The sequence below is a fragment of the Motacilla alba genome, chromosome 8 (genome assembly GCF_015832195.1).
Source record: "Motacilla alba alba isolate MOTALB_02 chromosome 8, Motacilla_alba_V1.0_pri, whole genome shotgun sequence".
Lineage (NCBI taxonomy): Eukaryota > Metazoa > Chordata > Aves > Passeriformes > Motacillidae > Motacilla > Motacilla alba.
The window spans coordinates 30825303-30846846 of NC_052023.1; the positions used below are offsets into that span (position 1 = coordinate 30825303).

The 21544-nt window shown below is 42.0% G+C and overlaps 1 protein-coding gene across 1 annotated transcript in view; it reads right to left on the reverse strand.

The window, feature by feature from the left end:
- The window catches only part of XPR1 (xenotropic and polytropic retrovirus receptor 1), a 112164-nt gene that overhangs the window by 86776 nt on the left and 3844 nt on the right, over positions 1 to 21544 (reverse strand). The window contains exon 2 of the mRNA XM_038145125.1: positions 18125 to 18176. Within this exon, the coding sequence (XP_038001053.1) occupies positions 18125 to 18176 (52 nt within the window). The remainder of the gene's footprint in view (positions 1 to 18124; positions 18177 to 21544) is intronic.

The window sequence follows — 21544 nt, forward strand, 5'->3', positions numbered from 1 at the left end:
AGCAGAAATATAAGTCACGAGTGGTGGTGGCTCAGTGTTTGGTTCTCAGATCTGATCTGCTTGTACAGTTCTAATTTCCTACTAATTCCAGTGGGACTGGTTCTGTTACTCCCTGTGGAGCATTCCAGGTTCCAAATGATAACTTCCAAACACAGTAACAGAAAATTACTTTTAGACTCAATTTTAGGTTTATTTTCGGTTTACAGCTGTATCAACAAGATAACTTACACCTCCTCATTCTGACACAAAAGGCAACCTTCCAACAAGCACTTTCAAGAGACATTCTTGGTACTACAATTAATTTATAACAGACACTAAAACTCCATTTGGGCAAATCTAAACAAACTCTGTGGTGCCAGCACGCCTTTCAGCACTCAGTGACAAAGCACAGGTGAAGCCAATTACCAGCCAAGTCCAAGGGAATTTATTCCACTGCTTAGTGAAAATCCACAAGCAGCCAAACTCCTGCAGGATTACCAAGACAAACCAGCAGATACAACTTCTCTCAAGAAGCTGGTTTTTCTCTATTCCTGACATTATGGCTCTTGTTAGATCAACTGCTTCTCTTCTACCTTGAAAAACTTAAACTTTTATTATTCTTGTTTCCAGCTACTGATGTTTTACCCCTCCTGAATGCAAAGACTCAGGTTGACTGCTCTTTAAAAAACACTTTAACAAATTACCACCTCCTTTTATCATTGCTGAAATTACCTCTGTTATTGAAATTAACTCATTTTATCTCACCTTTCTGACATTAAATGTTGGAAGAGGCCTACACATCAGCCTTATCTACACGTCCACCTCAGAGAAGCCATCTGCAACAGAGATGTCAGAAGCTGCCTGCAATTTGAATTTCAAATGCCACCCATATCAGCCTACATCAATCACAGGAAAATATAGATCTGTTTGCTTGACTGGGAAAAGATTTTTGCCTTTGTAGGTGTAAAAGAAAATGTCTTAAAAACTGTCTCTATTGATTTTAAAAACAGAACACCAACAAACTAAATCCTTCATTAACACTTGGGAGAAAATCCTGTGCCAAGTCTTTCAGCCCTTCAAATAAATATCTGACAAATAAAAATAGCCATGTACACTGTCCATCTATCACCATCTATATTTTGTTCCTTTTTTTCTTTCCCCAAAGTTTTTAACAGTCACATCATCTGTCCAGATGCATTTAAGGAGAAGCCTTCATTTCTCTTCTCAGTCAGCCTCTTCTCTGAGGTTACACATGACAGGACAGAGGAAAAAGGCTCAGCCAGAGGAGCTTTAGATTGGTATCACAAAATACTTCTGCACTGAAAGGCTGGTCAGGCTTTGGATCAGGCTGCCCAAGGAAGTATTGGAATCACCATCACTGGAAGTGTTCAGAAAATGTGTGGACATGGCACCTGGGGACATGGTTTAGAGGTGAACATGATTCACAGTTGGACTCAGGGATCTCAGAGGTCTTTTCCAACCTTAATGATTCCATGTTTCTGCAATTTAGGCCAGGTGTCATGTATTTGTCATTATATCTGCTTCCCCTGAAGCACACAGGCATGCCTTAGAAGTCGCATAATTAGAACAGTTAATGAATGATTTTAACATTGCAAGTCCTTAAGGGTCCTGAAAATTCCACCAGGTTTCATGAATTTCCAACTAGATGTGAGGAAGTAATTAAAAAAAAATAAATCTAGATGATTAAAGTTCCTTCCACAGGATAAATTTACTCATTATAAGAAACCACATTTCCAAGTTATTCAAATGAAGTACCAGCATCGCCAGGGAACGTTCCAACACACTTCCACACACAAACAACAAGAACAGAGAGAAGTCATGGATTTTTTTTTTTTTTAACTCTCAGGCTTCTACTGTGATAAAGTTCTTAATGCCACACTGCTGATTAAAGCTAAACATTGATTCCAAATCAAACAAATACCACTTCTCCCCCAACAGGAAATGCTTGAAAGATATAAAGTGGAACATTAAACAGGTTAAATATAAAAAATTAAAATGCTAATGGCACAGCACAAGGTCTGAAATTCCATCAGACCCGTGGCAGAGCAGGAGATGCAAAACCTGCAGGTCTCACATCTCTGGTGAGGGGCATAAAGCAGCAGAGAACAAATTCCCTCCTGCTCTCTCTAATCAGAACATCAGAACCTTACTCTCTGCCAGCACCAATTGCTAGAGGAAATTAAAATTAATTTCATGGTAAGTAAATTTTGACACCAGAACCAGCCACAGCAGTGGATCATGGGAGGAGGTGCAACCTGACTGTTATGGAAGAGGTCCTGCTTATAGCCAGAACAGGAATAACTGGCATAAGATGCCCACAAAACTAAATTAGTCCAATCACTAGACTGAAAGGATCATTTCAAAGGAAAAGACACAAAGGGGAAAGCTCAGGAGAGTGCAGCTCATGGAAAACAGAAAACACCCAGTGGCTTAGCTGAACAAATGCCACAGAAGGTGATTTTGAAGCAAAAATAATTTGGGAACAAGCTCCAAGTTGCTCAGGACCTATCACCAAATCTCTTTGTGCTTCTCAGTCGTGACAAACACCACAAGCCATTTTCTGCAGCCTTGGCAGACACTATTCATGGTTTCTAGGAGAATGTTCCTGTGCTCTTTCAGTGGCCTCCATTTACAGGCAATAAGGATGATGATGTCTAACAAGGCTCACATCAAAGTCTGCCCTGATAAACCAACAGCCTCATACCCAGACTTTCAACAACACTTCCATAAAACTCCACCAGAAATGTTACAAGCAACAGCCCATACACCAAACCAGCTAATTTAACTTCAGAGGCAAGGCAGGACAGACCTTACACCCAGAACTGAGAGTTTTCCATAAGAGATAAGCAAAATACATTTAAGGTAGTCTGGCAGGCCTGTTTTAACAATAAAGGAAAAAAATGTCCTGTATCAACAATGTAGTGGAGAAAAGGCTCCTAGCTTACATTATCTTACTGTCCTCTGCAAGAAAGTGAGTCACAGCTCCAACAATTTTTCAAGATTTAGCCAACACAAGGAGTGAAAACCACTCAGGACCATCAGTGTTGGTTTCCCCCCTTGCCCAGTACCATGCCTTCTGCAGGAATTCACTCCTTGCCCAGAAAGCAAACCACACTTTTCTGCTTCTTCCTCTTGCTCCTCCCCTCCCCAACAGCAACACATAATCCATGTTCAAATGCTCCCACTGAAATTTTACAGACTACACAAATGTCTTCAGTTACCAGCTACTAAATCAGGTACCCAAAAAATATAAAAGAAATACTGTAATGGATAAAAATAAGACACAGCCAGACTCAAAATGAGCTTGTCAAAGAATCAGACACCGAATCCTATTCCAGGCATAAAATTCCTCACTATACAGTAAGAAGAAACTTGTAATAAAAATAAAATGACAAGGAAAAGCTATTACACAAAATCTGCCTTTAAAATGATCCTGTACCACAAATGCTACTTGTACTTTGAGAATGTAACCAATTTGACAGGAGCAGTAAGTGGAAACAGATTGTGGTAGACACACTGACATATTTCCACTCTTCATTTAACAGGGATCTCTGACTTTTTACTGGTTTCTAACCTGAAATAAAACAACAACGAAAGAGAAGAGACAAGAACCTCACTGTGCACCAAAGACGAGTCCACAGGTGATAGCATCTGGTTTAGTTCTTACACTGGCTCTTTCTTGACAGGGACAGTGGCATTTCCACAGACACAATTCCAAAAACACTAGATCAAAGTTTGTGCTATTCATTTATTTATTTTATTACTTAATGGGCCACTGAAATTTGCACAAGCTTCAATTCAACCTACAAAAACTAGGTTTTCGGAAATAATTTTAAATGCTTAACTGCAGAACATGAAAAAAATTATTTGTTCTAAAAGCTATGTCTTTTAACATTAAGATGATTATATAGACTCGTATCAAGTACTTACTATCCATAGAGGTGCACTCTGGATGAATAAAAAGCAGTATAAAAGAGAAAACAAAAAGACTGCCTTTGAATAGTGCTACCTAAATAAATGCAATTTAGGTGAGACTATCAGGTGAATTATAAAAGCAGAAATGTGGTGGGCGGAAAGACAACCTGACTTGCAATCTAGAGCCCAAAAGGCAAGTGTAATCCATGACATATTTCTAATTTCCCATTGTTCTCCAAGTCTGAGATACATATGCTGCTTTATAAGACAGACATAAGAGTATCCACACAGGTTTTAATTCAGACTATTAATACATGTGTGTGAACCAAAAACCCTCTTTATAAGAAAAATGTTTGGAAAACCCGCACCCACAAAGGATGCCCTGCATTTCTTACAGCTTGGTGAAGACAGACTTTGCCCTGTACATGGAACTGTGTGCAGTGCAGTTTTCCATCAGGAGTAACTCAGTTGTTTGGGCTTTGAAGAGCAAATATTCCACTAGTAAGAACAGCTCCTCTGTTAAAACCACACCAAACCACCAAATGATTCCCATTATCCTGTTGACAACAAAGCCTGTCAGTTCAGGTAGGTGTGCTTCAGAGCTGCTATTTATTTATCCCCTCTTCACCAGGTGAATTCCACAGGAGCAGCCTAATCCTGCTGCTTTGATCAGCTGCAGAGCTGCTTGTTTGGAACAGACGGATGCGCAGAGCCGTCACCGCCTGCAGTCACTCATCCCGTGCAGCTCCCAGCCTGGAAGTGAGCACCAGGCAGCACAGAAAAGAGCTGCCTTCCTTAATTACAGACCAGGAATATTTGTAAATAAATAGATCTACAGAATGCTTATTAAATAGGCCATTTCTTGGTAGGATCTAAGCAGATAGTTTTTCTCCCACGCACTGATGGGAAGCCCAGGAGATGAATTTAAGGGCGTTGGGCAGAGGTGGGTGGATTCTGCCTCCTCTTTTCCTCTCCTCAGAAACACATACAGTCTTTGCAACCCAACTGGGAACTTTCCTCCCCACCAATAAAAAGTTCCCCCAAGTGTGGTGGGCAAGAGCAGCACTGGATAAAGCAGAGAGAACTGGCTCTCAGATGGCACACTCCCTGCTCTGTTTAGATTTCAAATAGCTATCTGAGCCTTTGTTTTCAGTTCAAATAACCTCTTGTCACCCTCCAACGAGGGAAACTGAAGGTCTAGATAAATCAACTTTCCAAGGAAGCCCATGGGAACGCTATGCAGAGCAGAAAGAATTAGGGCTGCACAACCCAAGTGCAAAGCAACTGCTCTCACTTCCAACACAGCAGAACTGGAACTAAAAATCCAGAAGTAGGAGTCAGTATTAAAAAATATCAGTATTGCCAGTCTTGAAAGATTAAAAGCTGAATGATGACCCAACACAAACTTGTATCCAGCCCGTTAAAAAGAGAAGTTGTCAACTCTGACCATACGTAACACTCAAGTGACTGAGTATTGCACATGAAGCACTTTCTTATTTTTGCTGATTTCTGTAAATAATCTTAAAATTGAAAAATGGAGAATGACAAAACACCAGTTCCCAAGCAGCTCAAGATATATTGTCTTAGCCTAGCCTATGGACTGGAAGATGTAAAGATAAGAAGGGGAAGAAAAGTCACAGTGGCAGTTTTCTTCATTCTGTTACAGCTAACTATTTTCATCTGAAAAAAATAATTCATTAAAATAATACCACCTCTTTGGGTTACAGTTACAAGGAAATCTTAAAAGGCAAAAACCTTAGACCTCAGGTATTATTCTGAGAGGTTTGGTTTTACTTCCTCTATTTAAAAATCTCCCAACAGCAGAATCACATGAGGACTGCAAGGTCTGATAGACATTTGCAAAAGAACTTAAGGAAGTTATGAATTTAGCACTATGTCTAAACTTTTTTTCTCCTCTTTTTTTTAAAAATTTTATTTAGATTATTTCAAGTGGATCTCCTGCAACTAGTATAAAGTGATGATACAGCAACAGAAACTGAACACTTCATTCTCTAGACTGTGCTCTCACAAGAAAACCATTTTCAAACTCCAACATGACCTTGGATGAAGTAACTGCAAAATATTCAGAGAAAAGAGTGCAAGTAAAAAGTTGCACAGAAATCTCATCTGCAGTGCATGGAATAAACCCTCCTGCAATATTCTTATTTTGCACTTCCAACACAGTTCAGTCTTAACTGTCCAACACAGTCTTAACAAAAATAAAGTCCTTTAGGTACCAGAAAGTTTAGGCAAACTTGAAGCTAAAATTTGGAAGGTATTATTCACTATTAAAAAAAAATAAATTTGAAAGCCCACAGTAACAACCGTTATCTCGAAGTTCTCGTGCCACTTCCCCTAGCTACAGCACAGAATCACTCATTTATCTGCTACTGCACATGGTGCTTGTCCAGCAAAGGTAACAGAAAAATTGAGAGTTTGGCCAAGAGCCATAACAGTAACTTCCCAAGGGACTGGCATAGCTGGGAGTTATGCTGGGGAAATTCAGAAAGCAGGAAAAGAATAATTGACAGAAACCTTTTTTGTCCACTCTAAAGACAGAAACAGTGCATGTAAGTGAAAATCTCAAAAAGACATTGAGCTAATTATGTAGAGAACAGCACACAATTACAGCTGTAATTCCTCTTCCTCACTTGATAAAGCTTCCAAACATCTCAGGAAATAATTATCACACATGAGAACAGCCACCCTGAGCCACGTGCTACTGCTGAATGCAAAACAAGAGAGGAAAATTAAACCAAGGCAAAACGAGAACTGTGGCCAAGGTGGTATGAGGGTCACAGAGTAGAAACATTTAATCCCAAACTCACCCCATTGTGACCCATATACCTCAGTAACCATGAAATCACTCCCAAAATGGATGAAGATGGAAAAACCCTCTGGCATGCCCTGCTGACCACACAAAAGGGACCCAATAGAATTGCCTCACATGTAGAAGACAGCAGAGTTGCTACAATTAAGGTTTGCAGTTAACTATCTGTAGGTTAGGTAAAGAGACCATAGACTCACCACAAAGGCCTCATTTTACTACAGAAACATCAAACTGAAGGATTTGGCAACTGAGCCTTAATATATTATATTACCAACAGGAGGGGAAACCTTCTCAGCTGGTGAAGAGTTCCTGCATCAGCAATTCCTGACTGACAGCTGGGCTGTACCAGCCTCCCTCTCCATGTCCCCAGGAAAGTGAATTCTCTGCCTGATGACTAATTCATTATGTTATTTGTGCTTAGGCAAGCCCAAACCCAGATCAGGCTCCTTCCAATGCTGGATTCCTCCTGAGCTGGAAGAATATCTGCTCCATCTCAGGTGCTACCACCACATCAACCCTGAGAACAGCACCTGGAAATTAACCTGGAGGAGCTGCCTGAAAGCAGAAGAAACTGAAAGTGAAACTGGTACAGATCAATTCTAGCTGAGCTGCATTTGGATCTCTAAAATGGGAGGGGAAGATTTGAAAGCTCTTTTGTCAGGACTTTTGGAGCCTTTGAGGCTTGAGTTTAAAGTCCTATTTAACACCACTGGTAGCAAACTGATCTTCCGCTCCAAGAAGACATGGGTGCAGATAACACCAGAGGCAAAATGATCCCCCAGAGTTGGATGATCTACTCAATAAACAGAGCCTTGCACCATGGTGGAAAGATTTTAAGATTTATAGCTGTGCCTTGCCTGCTCCAGTGCACACAAAAGATGATTGACAAAGCCATCAAAGGAGTGTTCTTGGTGCAAAAAGAAGGGGGAGATGTTGCAATCCAAAAGTCAGGGAAGCCTCAGAACTTTGGGCCTGTGAGCCAAAGCTTAGAATTAAACACAGGATTTGATTTGAGACCTTGAATCCACCGAAGGCAGAGAACAGTGCCCTCACACCATGGAAATGTGAGCCAGGCAGCAGGACTGGAGCCCTGAGCAGCTCCTACCATGCTGGCTGCAAACAGATGAACCCTCCACTCATCACCCTCCTTGTTCCTTCCCTTCCCAAGGCCTCACCATAAAAAGGACATCTGATGAAGGGAACAGCAATAAAGCTGTATCAGGCTCCCTGCTGCTGATATACTGCTAAAACTCACACATGCATAGGGTATTTTTGCAGGATCTGAAGTGCTGACCAGAACCAGCAGTCAGTTTTCAGCAGGATCAGGACAGCAGATGAGGCTGACCAGGTGTGGTGAGCCCTTCAAGCTCAGAATCCTGTCTCTATCCTCTCTGCCTCCAACTGCTCAAAATTTAATTTACAATCTACATTTTACTGGCTTATCCTTTGAAACATGAAGTTTAATAAACTAATCTTATTGATGTCATAATAATTAAATCCACACCATAAATGACTGTCAGAATCATCACCTCCAGCATCCAAAATGCAATGTCCATATACACAAATAGAACTTGTGAGCATGATTTAATCTAGCTTGATCACAGACAAGCAAAATGTATTTTGATTTCTCCTTTCCTTTGTCCTCCCTGGGAAGCTTTCTTGTCTCTGGATGATAGTGTCCTGCAGACTCCCAGAGGCTTCAGAAGCACATGAAACTTCCAAAAGTTGTTTTCCTGCACCTTTGTTCACCAGGGTGCAGCCCCAACCAAGGCTTCTAATGGAGAAGGCTGTTCTCCTGTGGCTGGGCAAGGGAGAAAGTGAACCTTTGCCTTGGACTGCTGCAGAGCTCAAGGACCATGAAATAACATGGAATGCCACATCAGGCTCTCAGATTATTTCTTTCCTCGCTTTCTGATTGCTACTTCTGATTAAGGAAGACAAAGCCACACCAAAACACTGAAGTGAAAGCCAAATCCCATTAAACTCTTTATAGAATTCACTTTATAGGTCCATCAGCCAATTCTGCTCATTATTACCCCATTTTACTGCCACGCCTGTGACTCACTCCTGCAGCTGAGCCCATAAAGGACCTGGTTCACCCTCAGCAACCACACCAATGCCCTGATACACAGCATTCAAACCAAAGGAATTCATAACAAACTGGTACAAATTATCAATCAGCTGGAACAGGAGAGAATAAAAATTAAAAATGGGGGTTTAGACCAGCCATACCCATTTTTCCCCTATAGCTGACCCATGGCAGGACTGACAAGCAGAGAGGCTGGCATTGAACCCTCTGACACTCAGCCATGCAGGGATGGGATCCCAGCAAGGAGGTTCCAGAATAGCAGCCTTGGCCACATATCAGAAAAAGTCTGCAACTGTGGGACAAGACAGATCCCAAGTTATCAGCTCACCCACACTGATCTTTGCAGCTCCTCTGCACTTTGCCCCCCAAAGACATTAGGAGCACTTATAAAAGCATGCAAAAGCATTTGCAGTAAAAATAAAACCAAGGTTATCAACACAGTCTGGACGTCAAATTTGCCTCTTTTTCTATTTAGAGCCGGCATTTCAGCATGCAGAAAATTTTCACTCCCCCTCTAAAATGTGTGCTTGGGGCTATATAGCACATGCAAAATAAATTTCATTTATATTGGTATTTATATTCCCCACTTCTTGGCCACACTGCCTTGCCTCTCTTGTTTAGTCAAATAGCCTGCCAGCTTGTCATCAAGAAGTTGAAATTGGTTTTCCATCTCCTAGGAGATAAACAAGGTTTCCCCCTTGCAGAGGGGAAGCCGAGCTGCTGACTGCACAATTTGAGAACAGTCAGTGCCCAGAAAGGCTTTGCACCATCCCAGGGATGTCTGTGCCCTCTGTGATCCCAGTCACCACCCTGGACAGTGAAAAACCACTTTAAAAAGTAAATTTATGTCTTTTCAGGCAGTTTTCTTTGTGATTTTTAGTTAAAAATAGACAACTCTGACTCATGGTGCTGCTGCCTTACAACTAAGGAATTTTATGTACTCTTGTCATACCAGCGGTTAGTAAAATATGCTTTATACCTCTCTGTTGTTTCCCCTTCTCAGTTCCCAAAAGAACTGGACTATAGAATCAGGCTTTCACATTTAGGCTGTACTAATTCAAGGAAAAAGGGTTATCACACTCAACAAAGGCAGCATAAAACAATCTAAAATATCTTAACTACATGGTCGTGTAATAAATAGAATAATATATAAATTTTTAAAGTAATTTTTTTAATAGTGGCTTTGTAAAATTAAGATTCTGTAGTTCTGCATTTTAAGCTGTAACTGAAGTTAAAGATTATGCACTTACAAAAAGCACATTTTAAATGACTCCTTTATCAGATTGACGTCAAGCTGTAAGGCTACAGATACAATGTTTAAAAAAAACCCCAACACAGGTGAAATTTGCAACTAGCTTTCATTTTCACTTCAGAAATCAGAAGTTACCAGGACTGGGTTGACTTTTTGCCACGTTGTTGCTAATTGTAAAATTACCTAATCAAAGAGACAGACCTTCTCCCCTTGAGAGACCAATTGTGCAATACTCTCTGCGTGGTGTGGCCTTACAGCAGATTAAGAGAACATAAAGGACCACTCCTGGAAGGGGGACAGCCTTTGGTCCTCCACCACATCCCACAGAGATGTCACTACTCAATGGCCACTGGCATGTTGGCCATTTTTCTGAAGCATCTTACAAGCAGCTATGATGTAGAAGAATGAGATCTCCTTCCAGGGACACTCTGCTCATTCCCTTGCCCCCAGCATGCATTTTTAAAGAGAGAGAAACAACCAACCTTAATTCATGTTGCATTATCCACTGAGTAGCTACAGTCTCATCCAAAAATCCTAATTGTCCAATAATTCAAGTCACCTATATCAAACACAGCACCAAAGGAATGACTAGAAAGCCAGAGGCTGCCTCACACACACATTAAATCTTGCTGTTAAGATGTCTAGAGAAGCCTTTTTTTGAAACAAAGCAATAAATACTGGCCTCTTGCATAAACATGTGCAGTGCTCTGATGTGTACAGCCACTGTGCTGCCTGATATCTCACTGCTGTCTCAGGAGTGCTGCCTGTCAGTCTTCCAGCATTGCAAATCTACTTTCCAGCCCTGGAGTTCTGACCATTAACATGAAACCTGGCACATTCCAGCTTAATTTCTCTAAGCACAGACTGGCATTTTAGTGTATGGGAAAGCAAATGCAGGAAGGAAAAAAAAAAAAAAGAAAAAGAAAAAGGCAGAGCTGAGCACTTCTGATGTTGCTGTTATCCTACACAAACCATTAAAGAATCATCTACACCTTCTGCAGCAGAAGGTTTGCAGACCTGCCAGGGAAACCTGGCACTAGGTCCAGCCCTTTCCTGAGGGGAAGCCTGGACTGCCAGGTCCAGCTTCCACCATTACCTCCTGCCCTTCCCCAGCTCCTGGATTATCCTGGGTTTAACACCTCTTAGCATTCAGTACCAAACGATGCTGAAGTAAAGGAAAAAATGGCACAGGACAAAATTACAGAGCAAAACAGTGAAGGGTCTAGAGCGGAAACCATCAGAGGAGAGGCTGAGGGTTTGTTCAGCATGAAGAAAAGGAGACTCAGCAGTCTTCAACTTCCTCATGAGGGGAAGGAGAGGGGCAGGCACTGATCTCTGCCCTCTGGTGCCCAGTGACAGGGAGGGAACGGCCTGAATCTGTGTCAGGGGAGGGTTAGGTTGGATATTAGGAAAAGGTTCCTCATCCAGAGGGTGTTTGGGCACTGGAACAGGCTCCCAAAAAAAAGTGGTCCCAGCACTAAGCCTGACAGAGCTCAAGGAACATTTGGACAGTGCTCTCAGGCACATGGTGTGACTCTTGGGGATGGTCCTGTGCAGGGAAAATAAGAGTTGGGACTCCACAACCCTTCCAACTCAGAACTTTCTATGATTCAGTTAACTGCCTCTTCCTAAGCCTTGAGTTCCTTGGTACGCTTAGGACTCGAGTACTTCATGCAACATGAATGTGTCAGAGCAATCTGAGCTGCTGCTGAAGCTGCACACAACACACCACAGAGCAGAGGAAAAGTGTGCTGCTCAGCAGCAACACAAGTTTCCAGGCTTGTCCGCACAGTTGAAGCAGAGAATCAGCCACGAGCTGGTCATGGGGTAAATGGAAAGAGTGAGGAAGACCAGCATTTCCAGTGACCAAAATCACAAGCTTCCTTCATAAAGAAATGGTGATCAACCTGCTAAACCGCCTACCCCCATGACCTTCTTGGTTACCCTTTGTGGTCCCATACCACACCAAGAGCCCCAGGGAAGCTCCCACTGGCTCCAGTTGACTTTCTGGTTTATAAGAAGGCAGGACAGGACCCTGAGCACACCAGCAGGTCCTGAATGTGCTCTCAGACCACAACTTGAGGACCTGTGGTCTGTGGGACAGTAATGACATCAAACCTTGTATTAGCAGGTTGTCTCCACAATCAACAAGTCACTTTCAATCACCCAATTAGCCTGGGGACAGAGTTTCTAGCAGAGCCTGTTGTGTTAGGACAGAGGGTAATGGTTTTAATCTGAAAGAGTCAGTTTAGATTACATATAAGGAAGGTGGTTTTTTTCACAGTGAGGGTGGTGAAGCCCTGGCACAGGCTGCCCAGAGAAACTGTGGCTGCCCCATCCCTGGCAGTGTCCAAGGCCAGGCTGGACACAGCTTGGAGCAACCTGCGAGGGTGGAAGATGTCCCTGCCCATGGCAGGAGGGCTGGACTAGATGACCTTTATAGGTCCCTTCCAACCCAAACCACTTTCTGATTCTATTCTGTGACTCCAGCTCTGTGCCTCACCTGACCTTTATTCCACATCCACATTACACTCCTGACTGGTTAAGCACAATTCAGCCTCTTGGTGCTCATCACCTCAGAGGAAGTCACTGTACCAGCAGCGTGGGCTGCTCTGAAGGCACAGAAAGTGGCAGGGCTGGGTACAAAGCAGCTTCTGTGCTGACTTGCTGTGAGCACTGAACTACTCCTGACAGCAAAATTACTTTTACATGAACACACAGTACTCCCCATTTTCACACAGGCACCTGTGCTCCAAATATTTTAGTGAGCATCCAGCTGTTCTCTGTGGACCCTACTCCAACCATATGCACTGTTTACCTTTCAAATTTTATTGCTCCAGGGGAAGAGAAACCAGACATCATCTCCTTCTCTAAATGCTGGCATGCTGCTAAGTTCTCCTCCTGTCCACCGCTTGCACACTCTAGGAGCTAATGTTTTCCACAAGCCCAATAACCTATTTTTTTTACAGCTAATCAAATACCTGGCATCAGGTCTCCAACTGAGAAGATGATTGTCATGGGATTTTTTTTTGTTAGTTTACATACTAATTATAAATACAGAGGCTGAATAACAGCCTAGACAGAATCAAGGACCTTCTTCTGGGGTGTAGGACACCAACCCCTGTGTCCTCATGGGTGTGTGACAACATGCTGAAATAAAGACAAAGCATTAATCTCTTTGTGGCTGCTTCTGATGAGCAGCACTTCTGTTGAAGACTCTTTTAAACCTTAAGCATTCCCATGTAAACAAAACCTCAAGCCGCTACAAAGTAAGCTTGTGCAATTGGAAATAAATGTTTATTTTTAAATAAGAAGAAGGCATTTGCATATATACAGACAAATCATAAGCCTTTGATCAACCCTACAAAGCATGTCTGCATATAACAAAAACTGTCAGACCCATAACTTCCTCTGGAAAAAAAAGAATGTGATGTCCTACACCCTACTTAATCACCAAGATTATTTATGCCCCTAAAGAATACTCTTTTGTTTATTCAGCAACAGAAATAAATCCAAACTAAATATCTGTAGCTGTCAGTTAACAGGGCAAGTGCTTTACAAATGAAAGCAGAAACAAGGGTGGGATAACATGGGACACGCTGCCAGTGCTGGCACTCTCAGAATGTCCCAAACTTGCCTCTCTTGCTTTCCTAATCCATCACGAGTAAACAGGTGACAACAAAGATTACAGGCACCAGCAGAGGATATCTGTCACCACTAAAGCTTTTCCCCTATCAACTCATGTTGCCTTAGCACCACCTCTTACTTTTGGGTTGAATTCTACCCTAGAGCACCTGTACTCCCCACTCCTACCCTGATACACCATTCCATCCCCACAGAACCAGTATGATCTTTGTTTGAAAGCTGCCACTGCAATTCAGGATTGGGGTTAAATAATTTCCATAATAGGAGGACACAACAGGATGCTCTTGTACCATCTGATATTACAACAACCATGTTTGTCTACACAAGTATTAAAGGGAGGATAAATTTAAATATCTGACAGACAAATACTCTAAGAAATAATATTTAGAGTGGCCCCTGTCCATTGGAGCAGATAATGAGGATGAATAATTTACAGCTGCACTTTCGTGGCCGCTGCAGCTGAGGAGAGCAGCACCAGAAGGAGCTTGGGGAGATGCCGACACAACTGCTCACCAAGTGGAATAATCAGGAGCACTCCCAGCAAAACTGGTCCACTAACCTGCTTTACTTAGGTGACAAATGGAACCAGAAGCAGTGGCAGGACAAGGGATCAGCAAAAAAAAAAACGAGCATGCTCCCAGTGAGGTCAGAATTTCATGCTTTTGCCATACTGTACATTCTGCCTCAGAGGAAAGCAGAGCTATGCTTGGGTTTAGCCTCTAAATCACCACAGATTCTTGCTAAAGATATCTTAGGGTCAAAAAAGGATGCCTGGTTTGGCTGACTTGCATTCACGCCTTCCTGCTGTGCCACAGGGAGCTGGGAATGATATCCCGGGAGCAGCATCCACTCATCACCCTTGTTCTGGTAACAGTGAGCAGAAGGCATCAGCTAACAAAGCAAACATGCTCCAAAGAACTCTCCAGAAAGCCAAGCAAGGCTCATTGTACAGCCGGGAATCCAGCATCATTTGATACCTCTTCCAGTGATGTGCATGGGATTGAATTAACAGACTGAAAACTAATTTAGTACAGATGTTGCTCAGGTGGAAGGATGGTGCAGGTTTCATCAGGGGATTGCCTTGTAAAAAGATGAGGAGCATCTGGAGGAATAACACTGGCATATAAAAACTGTCATTACAAAGGAGACAGATGGATGAAAAGAAATGTATCTTTGAACAGATTAAAGAAATCTATGTGTACAGCTAGGAATTGCCAAAAAATACATGCCACAGTCTGGAGTAACTCTCATGAAACACAGGGAGCCACAGCACCTGGCAATTGTGTGTGGGAACAGCTATAAACAACCTCCTCCTACCATATAGCCTTGACAGATTTTGCTTATCCACCTCTACAATATTTTTTGTTAAAATCAAAGTCTGTTTATTACCCAAAAATAGGAAAAAGCAGATAGACATAGGTGTGATTCAATGTAGCACAGTGAGAAGGGTCAGCATAGTAAATAATCACAGAATAAACTGCACAATTTAGAGCCAAGACCCTCTTCCCAGCAGCACTTTGGCCACTAAAAGAGCCCAAGCAACTATCCCTTGCAAAACTTAAGAGTCATTCTGAAGTTAGGTTTGTTTACCCATCCACAAATAGAAAATGCCTAAATACAAACCCAAAGAAAGCTGTTCATGATGGATGGTTCATCTATTACTACCTTTGCCTATTATCTACAACATGCCTTGGTTGGGTAGCACTTTTTTGTTGTTGTTTTAAAGAATTTCCAACATGCTTTCAGCATTCTAGTAAGCAACAGGACACATTTCTGTCTATACACAAATTTTACTGACTGACATAATAAGCAGCCTGCAGCAGAAATCTAAGAAATTCGTTCACAAATACCAGATCACACATCCAGCCAAGCAGAATAATAACCAGGAACAGCCTCAGCTTTGCTGTACAAAATTCCCTTGTCTTCACAATCCAATATATTATCCAAAGATTAGCTTACAATTCATGCAAGGTAAATCAAAGCCAGCTCTGGAGCTCTGCAGCATGTCTGTGATCAACGAGATCAATTAGCAAATGGATTTTAGTTAGACCAGTCTAAAATGAGATTACATTAGGTTCATACTGGGAGGCTGGGTTTCAGTAGCACAGCCCTGTAGTCTCTGTGCTGAGCTCAAAACAACACAGAAGTATCCATTGCAAAATCTATATTAAACTGGAAACAAGCAGGCCACCAGCCAGCCCCTGACAATAGCTATTCCATTCCCTCCCAAAATGCAAGGAACCTGTTCCATCTTCTGTGATAGGGACTAGAGCAGTGTTCTGGGCATGGTTTGTGTGCAGTCAAGCACTAAACCTGGCCTAAAGTTTCTATGAACAAAGGCAGAAGGGCTTAAAGAGAAGGAGCAAGCAACAGGGATAGAAAAAAGGTGTTGATTTATTTCCAGCACAAAAGGTGAAGGAATTAGTGGAACTGCTCTGCACTTAAGGGCAGGTCAGGCAGACAGATTTAAATAAGAGTGGTTCAAAACTGTTTGGATTATATTCTCTACAGTACAGAGGAAAAGACCCAACCCCTCCAAAAATGAACAGAACACTATTCTACTGATGGAAACTCTTTCAAGTAGTTGCTTTCCTTTTGTTTAGGTTTTTAAAGCATCAGAGGGGGCAGAAGCACAGGTTAAAACTCTAACAGTGTTTAAAAGAGCATAAATATAATACCATTTTATTCTTCACCTCCTCTTGCTTTGCCAAACAAACATCACAGCACATTACAGAACACCACTGTAACACAAGCACTGAAAACAAAGAAATCAAAATGCTGAATTATAACACTTTACAGCGAGCAACTCAAGACCACCTTGAAATCCTAGATAACCCTAGCCAAGCCCAGGAAGTCACACTCCAGCATCAGACTACAAAGTTCCATTAGCACAGACACCATTTGCTCACACTGTCAATAATAAACCAATGGACAGAAGAGAGGGGGGAAAAAAAAGTCTTATAATTGCTCCAGTCTCCCAATAACATTAGTAAGTTGATTTTCAATGACATTAGTAAGTCATCTTTAAAAGTTACTATAGTCGGTTTGGCCTACACAGAAAACTTCAGTTCCTCTTAGTCTTATGCTGTTGGGGAGAGAGGTTTGTGGGAAAGTTTTATGGAATTTTGCTACTTTAAAATAATAAAGCAAGACTTTGTCTTTGCCAATGTATGTTGAGTTTTCCAAAGATAACCCATAGATTTTGGATCCTAGGACCATAACCTTTAGAAACCCAGTTCTAGGACCAGTATTTAGAGAAAAGTGTGATTCTTTTAACAAAATCAGCACAATGAGTTGAGTGCATTGCCAGGTTAAATTTAAAATTTACACCTGCCTGAACATTGCTTCTACAAAGTTTTCAGCTTGGAATGCACCTCTGAAGAGTTTAAGGGCAGATGGCCCCATCCCACACACACTCTCTTAAGCTATTAATTATTGCAGCTGTGGTTTTAAAATTCTAATCAAAAAACAGGTGGAGTTGAGTTGAATTTGAAAAAAAAAAAAAATCACATTATTTTAACTACGTCACACCTCAATGGCCTAACATTTAGAGTGACCAGCATTACTGATGTTAGACAACTGACTACACAAGGAGCAGCACTTGTTCTCCTGCTCTACAAATATACAAGAAGCCCAGAGCCATGTTCAGAAATTAGTAAAATTAACTCTGCAATAAAAGTGAAAATAATAAAGGTAAGGAGGTTATAAAGCAGTCAGAAATCCACATGAAGGGCAAGAAAGTAAGGAGTGAAGCAACACACAGGCTTCATTACTTTAAAGACAACAAAAACAAGATACAGAAAGTAAAAGGCTTTACTAAGAAATTTTGCAGAGATCATCACTTAATTAAACAAACAATTTAAAATTCAGTGAGCTTAAAACCAAACACCTTACTAGAATAATCTAGAGTAGTCAGAAATCAATAAACACATGCAAAGAAGATATACTCATGTCCACATGGGAGAGGCAGCACAGCATTCAGGGAGGACACAGAACAAAAGGATGAGACGCTTCCAGCTCAAATCACCAGTAACAAACCAGGAACCAGTGTCTCTCCAGCACAGCTATCTCTCAGAGTGGCAGGCTCTCACAGGAAAACAAAGCTCTATTCTCAAGCAATGAAGAAAATACTTCCACCACTGAATGACCTTATAAGCAAGAGGAATGCAGCTGTTGCTGTCTCAAACTATACAAAGGCATTTATTGTCCCAGCAAAACAGGACAAAGAGTTCTAACAATCAAATACAGCATGCAGGCTGTGAAAGGCCAGGCATTTGCCCATCAGGATATTAAGTTTACCAATTTAGGAGGACTAAAGACAGAAAAGTAGCAGGACTACGTGTCCAGCACCCAGTGCCAAGAAAAACACAACTGTGGGCTGCAATTTGCTTACCTTCTACAGAAGGGGCCTGGTCCACAGCTGCATATAGCATCTCTTTCAAAGCCTGCAAGAGGCAGAGAACAAGGAACATAGTTAGTATTAAAAGAGAAAAAAAAATTACACTGTTTTGATACGCCTGTTTGAAAACAAAAGCCATTAAAGCCCTTTTATCCTGCAGACTGGCACAGAAAGCTATAGTATGTGATGTCAAGGCTATCACACATATTTCTGTTCACAAGTGAAACAGGTTCATGTTTACTGACTGCTTTGTCTAAAGCCTGTTATCTTACTAATCTATAAAATTTATTCCAACTGTACATTTCATCATCTTCCTTTGGAAAAAATGCTTCCCAGTTGGTAGGATGCTAAAGGCCTTACATTAAAAAAAAAAAAAAAAAAGAAATAACAACAAAACCTGAAGTGTTGTGTGACACAGAGGAGTTTGTCAAGGCAAACAGAGAAGCAGCCTCAGGAATTTCTCATCACTGTTATACAGGATCACAAAAATACACATACATGCTAAAAGCTGAAGGCAACATGATAAAGGAGATTAGGGAACCAAGGGTGACGGCCTTCTCTAGAAGTGGAAACTGAAGGGCAACATTAACACCAGCCAGAATTAATTAAGTAATCAGGTTTCAGGCCCTGGAGGCACCATGAGCTACCTTATAGCTCCTTTCTGGAGGACCTCTTCCCAGGCAGTAGTTGAGGTGCTGGTATTACTCTAGGCACAGGTTAAAGATTTGCTCGCTCACATCCACATAAACTGAATTCAGACTAATAACTGAAGGAATGAGTGGAGTTCAGGGGAGGTTCACAATGATGATCAGAGGACTGGAGCACCTCTGCTATGGAGACAGGCTGAGAGAGCTGGGAGTGTTCAGCTGGAGAAGAGAAGGCTCCAGGGAGCCCTTAGAGCCCTTTCCAGTGCCTAAAGGGGCTCCAAGAGACTGGGGAAGGACTTGGGACAATGGCCAGGAATGACAGGACAAGAGGGAATGGATTCAAACTCACAGAGGGCAGGCTGGACTAAAATATTAGCGGAAAAAGTCTTTACTGTGAGGGTGGGGAGGCCCTGGCACAGGTTGTACAAAGAAGCTGTGCCTGCCCCATCCCTGGAAGTGTTCAAGGCCAGGTTGGACAGAACTTAGAACAGCTTGGAATAGTGGAAAGTGTCCCTGCCCATGGCAAGGAGTTGGAACGAGATGATCTTAAATGTCCCTTCCAACCCAAAACATTCTAGGACTTTATTAATAACCTGAGCTATAGTTTTGGAACTAAAAGCCACAGGGAAGGACCCATTCGTACTGCACAGTGATTTGCTTATACACACCTCACATCTTACTGCCCATACTGAATGTGAGTATCCTCCTCCACCACCACAAAAAACTGACCTTATTCCCTCATTTTTGAGCCCACAGAAATCTAACACAAAAAACATAATTCAGGTCTTCTTAATTCCTACCTATTCTGCTTGATTCTCAACATATCCCATACTTCCATAATCCTGAAACATAGCAGAAGCAGAGGTGTGTGTCACAGTGCCCCAGGAGAAAACCTCTCAGGTTAAATGACAAATCCCCCAAAACCCTGGAGGTAAAAACCATCAGCTCAGCAGCTGGGAGCTGAGTGTTGCTGTAACACATTGGGTAAATACAAGGTCTAAAGGACAAGTCTGTTTATCACAAGATACCCAAGGTGGCTGCCTACACCAGCAGCTCTGGCATCTCTCAAAGGTCTGGCTCCTCAGTCAGAGGTCTCAGCAAAGGTCACTTGCATAATTGTTTTCCCAACTGAGCCACTGCTCGATGATCCTCATGCCAGCAGCACAGCTCTCCTCTGCTCTTGGTGCTTTTCTAAAATTCCTCGGGAGCACTGGCCACTTCAGTCCTTTCCCCCCACAACTCACTGGTCAGCAGCATATGATCTGCCTCTGCACACCAAGTACTCAAAAAATCTTCCTCCTTTTCCATCCCAGTCATCATCCTCAGCTACCTGTAACTTTTTCCATGAACCACAACCAACATGTGACACAGGATAAACAAACTAGAAGAGACAGCACATTGAAAGTCACTGTAGTAACAACTCATCCCTTAACCCATCCAGAGGTAAACCCAGTGTAATTCCTATGTCTGGTTTTATCAGTCATTAAAAAAAAAATTAAAAAGGACAACATTGACAGTCCTGCACTAAACAATCTTGAAAGCTGAAGGTGTCAGTCGTCCCACAGACCTCTCCCCATGCAGACTGACATAGTACAATCTGGCAGCTGCAGGGCAGCAGATTTTGTTACTGCTTTCCTGACCTATATAAGTAAACCAATAACCTGAAAGTGAAAGACTCAGTGCTACTTCACACCTAAACTATTTAGTCCTCTAGATTACAGAATTTGAGAACCAATCGTTTACAAAAGTTATCCATCACTGTCAATGTGAAACACTTAAGAATTACTCCTTCTGCCCTCGAACTAAACAAAATGGGTTATTTCCCAGCTTTAGACTGTGCCAATGCTACACCTTGCACCTTCAGTCAACTTGTGTAAATGCATATGAGAGAACAAAAAAAAAAAAAAAGGCAACAAGAAAACACTTGAAAATGCAACCATCAGACCTTAACAGTGAACAAAATCAAGGACAAAAACCTTAAAACACTAAAAAAAACCCAAAAAACCACTGTTTTAAAGGAGTCTTTCAAACAACTTAAGCTCCTCTAAGCTCCTCTGCTAACAGCCCGAAGGACAAATAGTGAAATAGCACAACAGATTTGTGTCAGGAGGTGGCAAGCCTGCGTGTGAACTGCCTATCATGAAGCTGGGTTTGAAGAGCAGAATTGGCCATCTCCCAAAAACTGAAAGCCTGCTTCTGCAAGAGACACTCTGAAGTCAAGCAGGCAACCTCAGCTGTCCTCTCCCCCCACCCACTTCCTGCTGCAGGTGGTGTCTGGGAGAAATGATGCCTAAAACTTAGCAACCTGTTTCTCTTCTGCAACAGCAAAAGGACTTTAAATCTGGGGTTTTAAGGACTTAAAACCTTAAAAAAAGGGAAGGGAGGTCAACTGCTCACACCTTTACCTATCTCTCCCATGAATTTTGCACCTGTAATAACTGTTCTGCTGCTCCTCTCTCCCCAGTTGTTGAGACGTCAACGGTATCTTTTTATAGAAAAAGTACCGTTTTATAGAAAAATGCCATCAGGCTTCTCCAGAGAAACAAATTCAGGCCAGATCAACTGCAACCAAACAGCCATCTGGCAACTGTACAAGTGAGTTGTACAGTTCCATCAGCTGGATGTGCAGATCCACATTTACATTTAGAAGTCTGAGCAATACTCCCCTCCTGAAAGCAATCCAGAGAGGGACATGAAAGCAAAGGAACCCAGTAGGATTTGTGGAGAAACAGAGGGCTAACAACCCCAATATTTCCCTGCATCAAAA